Below are 8,190 nucleotides of genomic sequence, written 5' to 3' on the forward strand. Positions count from 1 at the left end.
ATATCCTGCGCCGGCTCTACGCACTGTGTYCACAGCGCGCCTTCACAGTCCAGTACGTCCTGTGCCTCCTCCCCGCACTCGCCCTGAGGTGTGTGTCACCAGCCCGGTGCCACTTGTACCGGCCCCACGCATCAGGCCTCCAGTGCGCCTCCCCATTCCAGAGCTTCCGGCGACAGTTCCCAGTCCAGAGCTCCGGCGACAGTTCCCAGTCCAGAGCTTCCGGCGACAATTTCCAGTCCAGAGCTTCCGGCGACGTTTCACAGTCCGGAACCTCCAACGACGGTCCACAGTCCGGAACCTCCTGAGACGGTCCACAGTCCGGAACCTCCTGAGACGGCCACAGTCTGGAACCTCCTGAGACGGTCCGCAGTCCGGAACCTCTTGAGACGGTCCGCAGTCCGGAACCTCCTGAGACGGTCCCGCAGTCCGGGAACCTCCTGAGACGGTCTCGGCAGTCGGGAACCTCCAGAGACGGTCGGCAGTCCGGAGCCTCTAGCGACGGTCGGCAGTCTGGAGCATCCAGCGACGGTCGGCAGTCCGGTGCCTCCAGCGACAGTCTGCGGTCCAGAGCCTCCAGCAAGGGTTCCCAGTCCGGAGCCTCCAGCGACGGTTCCCAGTCCGGAGCCTTCTGCGATGATCTACGGTTCGGAGTCCCCGGCAACGATCTACGTCCGGAGTCCCCGGCGACGATCCACGGTCCGGAGCCTCCGGCGACGATCCACGGTCCGGAGTCCCCGGCGACGATCTACGGTCCGGTTCCCCGGCAACGATCTACGGTCCGGTTCCCCCGGCGACGATCTACGGTCCGGTTCCCCGGCGACGATCTACGGTCCGGTTCCTCTGGCAACGATCCACAGTCGGAGCTTCGGCGACGATCCATGGTCCGATTCCACGGAGGCGGAGCGATCAGCGAGCGGAGCGGGGTCTACGCCCCGAAACCGGAGCAGCCACCGAGGCTAGATGCCCACCCGGACCCTCCCTCATAGAGTCAGGTTTTGCGGCCGGAGTCCGCACCTTTGGGGGGGGTACTGTCACGCCTTGACCTTAGAGAGCCTTTTTATTTCTCTATTTGGTTAGGTCAGGGTGTGATTTGGGTGGGCAATCTAGTATTCCTATTTCTTTGTTTGGCCTGGTATGGTTCCCAATCAGAGGCAGCTGTCTATCGTTGTCTCTGATTGGGGATCATACTTAGGCAGCCTTTTTTCCCACCTTAGGTTGTGGGATCTTGTTTTTGCATAGTTGCTGTCTAGCCCTGCAGAACGTTACGTTCGGTTTTGTATTTTGTTGTTTTGTCGGAGTACAATATTAAAAATCATGAACACTTTCCACGCTGCGCTTTGGTCTCATTCATCTAACGACGGACGTAACAGAATGTGAAACTGAACATACTTAAAGAGACCGCAAAGAACTCTGGGTTTTATTATTTATTATTGGCCTTGTTTCAGGGCGGAGCTCATTACAATAATACTATATTGTTAATTTTTACATTTATAATTAGTTCATTTTGTAGACACTCTTATCACACCATAGTGCCATCATAATTCTAATACCAATGAAGGCTGAACTGCTATAATAAATGGTATGGAAAAGTAATTTGAAAATACTAATTACAGCTCTCAAAATTATCTTTGTTACAACAAATATTGGATTGTAGTTCAGCCCAGTGCAATTCAAATGACAAAATACTCAGAAGTAACTGAAATAGATATTTCAAATACACAGAACAGAAATACTGCTCATCTCTGCCTGCATCCATCCTTTAATTATGTCCCCCCCCCACTTACTCCATCCCTCCTTTAATTATCTCCTCCCCACTTACTCTTTCCCTCCCTCTCTTCACCCCCTCTCCATTTCATGTAGGAGGTTCCTGCTTGAGATATACTTTTGTATATTATCAATATTGCCAGTAAAATGAGGGCCAAATTCAACAATATGGGCAAATGCTCTTGGAAAGAGCTTGGAAGACAGGAGGAAACTAAACTCTCCCCCTCCCTTCTCCCCGTCTTCTTCCTCTGCAGCCTGTAAGCGGAAGGAGCAGGACCAGGGTCGTGAGAGGAACCTGGTCCCCAAGAAACAGCGGTTGGTATTCACGGACCTGCAGCGCCGCACGCTGGCGGCCATCTTTAGGGAGAACCGCCGTCCATCCAAGGAGATGCAGATCACCATCAGCCATCAGCTAGGCCTGGAGCTCTCCACCGTTTCCAACTTCTTCATGAACGCTCGCCGACGCTGCCACGCCGACCGCTGGGGGTCCACTGGAGGTGCAGAGGGGAACGAGCACGCGGGTGTGCACGGGAGCGTGCACGGGCACGGTCATATGCACGCTCATGGGAACAACAACAACGCCGGTTTATCCCCGGCACAACCGGGCACCTCCTCTGCTACCACCTTCTCCAAGGCCTGAGAGGGAGGGGAAGAGGGTGGGAGAGGATGGAGGGAACTAAAGCAGAGGTCACTGACCCTGGTGGTCCTGGAGGGCTGTAGTGTGTGCATGCTTTTTTTCCAGCCCAGCACTAACACACCTGATTCATCTACTGAGTTGAATCAGGTGTATATGACCATTGGTCTGAAGGTGTTCTCTTTTTGTGCTGAATCTCGCCCTTTACTCTATTTACTTTTGTCTGTCAGAAATCAACGAGAAACCAATGGGTCTGGGGAGGATGTATTGGTATCCCAAATTATCCTCAGACACTTTAGTTTGAGCAAATCTGTCAGTAAACCAAAGGAAAAACGATCCAGAGAAATTCTGAGGGTCGGTTCAAATCTAAAATAGCTAAGATCAGTTAGGCCCACAGAATCGCTTTCTCTCTCTTTTGGGATTGATCGGTCCACAAGCTTAAGTTTTTGACTAATGGACCAAGCAAATACACCAAAGACAAGCCCATGGTAATAGACCTGACTGCACAACATCAGTGGCCATGTGTGTGAAAAAGGCAAGGATAAACATGCAGACATGTTCTCTTGTCCTCTGCTCAGTCAGAAAAACACACCTTTCACTGTTTGTGTGTGTGTATGTTCTGTACATGCATGTATGCTTGCATGTGTGTGTGTGTACAATTCCACTCCAGGGGGTGTAATTTCTGAGCAGCAATCTGTTTTCTGCAGTGCAAGTGCAACAGTGCTACCTGCTGGTCGTTACATCACACTGTTGAGTGTTTCTGTGTGACAGGAGTAGGCAAATCATTTTTATCAGAGCGCATGGTCGGGGGGCAGGAACACAGTTATAATAATTTGTACGCTGCAAATTGACCACAACTAAGCCCAAAAAGAGATTGTATTTGAAAATAACAATAATTTYATTCCTTGATTACATTGAGACATGCACGATCACGTCTAATCTTTTATTCGTTGGAATAATTTGGAGCAGACGTCCTAAATTAAAGTAATTTTTTGCTGAATTCCTTGTGATTTGACAGCATTTTTGACCAAATGCTAAAATCCCCCAAAATTATGATTATTATGTTTTACTAAAAACTTTGGCGGGGCAAAAGAAATCACTCACTGCCCAGTTTTGGCCCGTGGGCCGCCTGTTGCCTACCCCTGCTGTCTGACACCACATTTCAAAAGTCTACCCGTCTCCGCTCCTTCATTTGCACTGATATAAGACCTAGACAGGTGAAAGCCAAATGCCAGAAGACCAGTCATTACACTGTTTCACCTATCCTGCACTTTCAGACCAGAGCAGATGAAGGAGCGGTTTGAGACATACACACACACACAGCCTGAGCTGCTTTGTTTTTGGAACAGAGGACATGTCTCAAGACTATCATCCATAATCATCTTTTGATGTTGATTTGATTAAGGTTCCATTTTTATGTATGGCTGTTAACTATGTAGCTACTGGAGGGTATGTTTAGGTACCAAAGAGTAACAATCAAATGGGAATCATCTGGACCTTATTGAGTGTCCTATCAAGGTAACGGGAGGAGATTGCCCTGCTCTAGTGGCCAAACCCAAGGGTCAAACTTCACAATATGATATGAGTGCCAATGACGTTTACCCTTTTATGATAATCAGAGAGAGCAGGTGCAGCTCCCTCACTTACCACGCCCCCTTGTGGGCAGCCAGTGCCATAGCAACCAACACATCATTCTAGATCCCCTTATAGAGAGGAATTGGACGGGAAGATGTGGCCATTCCATACCTCAGAACAATGGATTCATGGATATGATCAAAACTAACCAGAACATCATGAAAATGAACTGTAAATAAACTCTTTCCTTCAAGCTTCCTCTCCTCTCCTCTCCTCTCCTCTCCTCTCCTCTCCTCTCCTCTCCTCTCCTCTCTCTCCTCTCCTCTCCTCTCCTCTTCCTCTCCTCTCCTCTCCTCTCTCCTCTCCTCTCCTCTCCTCTCCTCTCCTCTCCTTCCTCTCCTCTCTCCTCCCTCCTCTCTTTCTTCTTCTTTCTCTCTATAATATTGATGCGGGTAAAAAAGTAGTACTATAGGTCACAAAGTTTTCTCTCGTTGTGACTACTGTGCTCTGTTGTGCTGAAACTGGAAACAAGCACCTTGTTGACAAAACAGAAAATATAAAAGACCAAAATAAATAATAATCAACATGGAAAAAGGATGATCATTCTCAAGGGAAACAAACACAAATAATGACTGTGCATATTTGTGAATACTGTGTGATGAAGTAGATTGACTCCTAGCTGGACTTCCCGAAGGACTTGTTATGACCTCTGAACTTTCACCCCTGAAACTGGACCGCCCCCTGCACTCCTCTCTGCTGAAAGCTCCAATGATGGGGCACGCGGGTGGAGGAAGGGTGATGATGTCACTTTCTCTTTAACCTTTAACCTCTCATTTTCTGTTGGAGAGTTTCATGGGGCATACTGTAAAAAGTCAGGAACCAGGAAGATAAATATTTGGGGGTTTACTGTGGAACCGACCTTGGAAATCCTTTTCCTTCCACTTGTGTAGCATCTTCTAGCGGGCGATTAATCATATTTAGGTGGAGATGCGGACAGGGACCATGGGGGGGTAGAGACGGTTTTTCACTCAGAGGCAGAGAAGAGACAGGTGACTAAGGAGAGATTTGTAGGTTTGTAGCGAGATGTTAAAAAGCGTTGCGTTCAAATCCAAAGTGAAGCTGAGACATGATGTATACCTCACACAATAGAGTTGGACTGTGACACAAGCCACGGATACCAAAAGTACTTCAGCTGCCAGTCTGACGCTAAGACCCAGGACTCCAAACCTAACACAACAAACACACACACACACAACACACACACACACACACAACACACACACACCACACACACACAACACCACACACACACACACACACACACCACAACACACACACACACACACACACACACAACACACACACACCAACCCCCAAAAAAAAAACCCCCGAAACCCCACCACACACACACACCCTAAAATCATAAACCCGCACACAGAGCAGTTGCATTGCATATTGACCACAGGGAGGTGGTAGCTATGCAGACAGAGTTGAGTGCCTTTTTCCTTCAACCGCGGGTTGGACTGCTCTGAACACACACATGCACAAACAGACATGCACAGAAGTTCAAATGTGCACAGACACTCACCTCATTAAACGCATGCCAAGGTGTAGGGGGGCACATACAGGATGGAACGGTATACACAAGCTTAGAATCACCTCCCATTGGAATTCAAAAAGCACTTTGCTTTGTACATTTTATTACTCCTATTATTTATTCATTCTTACCTCAACCAAATGATCACATGGGTCATTGAATGAGACACATTTGACATGGGTGGTGTTGGTTTGATCAACAGAGAGCCTGTGTTTGTGCACGTGTGTGTGTGTGTGTGTGTGTGTGTGTGTGCGCGCGCCAGTGCGTGCAAGTGTGTATGTGTGCTTGGAGTCGGATGTTAATGTGCCCCGGGTATGGAGGTGTGTCTGTATTTTGTCACACACACACACTCCTACCAGAGATATTTTTGTGTAATTTATAGCGGGAGTGTGAGTGTGCCACGTGATGTGTCTGCACTTTCTGTGATCAAAAACCACACCCTCAGATATCTCTCTTTAACTGGCTAGCATTGGGGTAAATCAATGGCCAATCACCTACTCCCAAAACCACAGTGTTCCACCCTACTCCACTCTAACCCTCTTCATCTATCCCCTGTCCCGGCTGGCGTCACGACTAGGCAGGCACGTGTAGACAATTCATCCTGATATACCTCAAATCTTTAATGTAAAGGTTACGTAGTGAAACAATAACAACAATGTTATTAGCAATGAGAGTCATCAGTCACTGCTAAAATAAGTGTTTTTCTTTATGGATAGTGTGTTCTAGAAACCCTTTGATAAGTGTTTTTCTTTATGGACAGTGTGTTCTAGAAGCCTTTCTACTGTTTGTTTTCTTTATGGACAGTGTGTTCTAGAAGCCTTTTGACTGTTTGTTTTCTTTATGGACAGTGTGTACTAGAAGCCTTTCTACTGTTTGTTTTCTTTATGGACAGTGTGTTCTAGAAACCTTTTGAATGTTTGTTTTCTTTATGCACAGTGTGTTCTAGAAGCCTTTTGACTGTTTGATATGGTTTGTCAATTTATTTATTCTCAATCTCATGAATTCCTCTGTATGCTGTCATGAGGGAAAAACTTATTGACTCTGACTAATGGGATAGGTAAAGGAGAATGTGGGAAAGACAGAAAAATCATCCTGGGAGGGGGGTGTATAGAAGTGTGGTAGGGCTGAGGGGAAAGGAGGTAGTGTGGTAGGTCTGAGGAAAAGGGAGGTAGTGTGGTAGGTCTGTAGGTCTGAGGGGGAGTGTGGTAGTGTGTAAGAGTTGTAGGGTCAATTATAAGGGAGGTAGAGTGGGTTTTAGGCCAGGGGGAAAGGATGGTGAAAGGGTTCTAGTGTGTGGGGAAGGGTGGTAGGTTGTAAGAAATCTAGGGTATAGGTGTGTAGGTTATGTTTGGAGGAAAACGTCAAGGTACAGGACTAAAGAAAGGAAACCAATAAAGGATAGTAAAAAAACTTTATTTAAAAACCAAAGATGACATGACACATTGTGGGATAAATAATGTTCCTTTTTTGTCTTTCTTATTGTTTCTTAAAAACAACAGTCCTGCTGTGTGTGTTCAGTTGATCCCCATATTAAAAACAAACACAAACAACGCCCCAGAGCACCTCTGTTGTCAGGGGCGACGCAATCTATTATTTTATGCATGGATATTATATAACTGTATAGAAACTGTAGGATGAACTGTACTCCCGGGTAAAGGGAGGGGAGAAAAGGAAAGAGCCTGGGGCTGGAAAAGAGAGGTGAAGAGAGAGGGCTGATGCCATCTGATGTTTTATTTGGGCTTGTTATTTGGTTTGTGCTGGTTGTATGTGTGTAGTGGAGGTGTTCTCTCCTCATCACTCATTCTGTCTTTCCCCCTGGTCGTTGTGGATGTAACCCTGTCCTGATGTGTGCTAGTGAGGGATGCTGGTGATCTTCTGGTCTTTTCTCCGTACTATTCCTGTTTGTATTACCCTTCATTTGACCTGTGTGTATTGTATTGTATGTGCATCCGTTGCTTATTTCATGTTGTTGGTTGGAAGGCACCCGTGTGTATCTCTCATACCAGAACTGTCCTGAAGCAGTGCCCTGGGTGCCTGACTGTTTCTGCATTCAACACAGGTAAGATAAAGTGTTGGCTAATACAGAAATGGACTAGCACCCTGGCTACTGAAACAGGCTCATGAATGTTGTGGAAGGTTGACTCTCCACCTCCAGCGAGGAAGAGAGACCCAGCGCTCTCTCAGTCAGCTCCAGTGCAAAATGTTCTCTCCCTCTTCCCTTACCTGTCAATCAATCAGAACCAAGTGTCTTTGTGATGGTAGAAGACAATCAATTTCCAATAAAGAGAAGAGAAAAGGAGAGAAGGAGAGAAAAGATAGAGGGATAAGGAAAGGCAGGCAGAGAACAGCTAAAGAGGAAAGATGGAAGGATATGAGGAGGAATGGCTCTCTGTGTGTGGCCCCTCCCCTTTAACCTTCAACCTTTAGGAAAGACCTCTACCGTGGAGGCCAAGGTGCCAGGGATTCTCCCCAAGGAGAACCTGATTGGTTAACTGGACTTTTAATCGAAGATGTTTATCAAATGCCCAAACACACACACACACACACACACACACACACACACACACACACACACACACACACACACACACACACACACACACACACACACACACACACA

General features: G+C 47.0%; 1 protein-coding gene across 1 annotated transcript in view; it reads left to right on the forward strand.

Annotated features, from left to right (window-relative positions):
• The window catches only part of onecut3b (one cut homeobox 3b), a 28,926-nt gene extending 24,660 nt beyond the window's left edge, over window positions 1-4,266 (forward strand). Inside the window, exon 2 of the mRNA XM_023976955.2 lies at window positions 2,019-4,266. Coding sequence (XP_023832723.1) covers window positions 2,019-2,404 — 386 coding nt within the window. The 3' untranslated portion in view covers window positions 2,405-4,266. The remainder of the gene's footprint in view (window positions 1-2,018) is intronic.
• The last annotated feature ends 3,924 nt before the right edge of the window (window positions 4,267-8,190 follow it).

The sequence above is a fragment of the Salvelinus sp. IW2-2015 genome, linkage group LG32, assembly GCF_002910315.2.
Source record: "Salvelinus sp. IW2-2015 linkage group LG32, ASM291031v2, whole genome shotgun sequence".
Taxonomy (NCBI): domain Eukaryota; kingdom Metazoa; phylum Chordata; class Actinopteri; order Salmoniformes; family Salmonidae; genus Salvelinus; species Salvelinus sp. IW2-2015.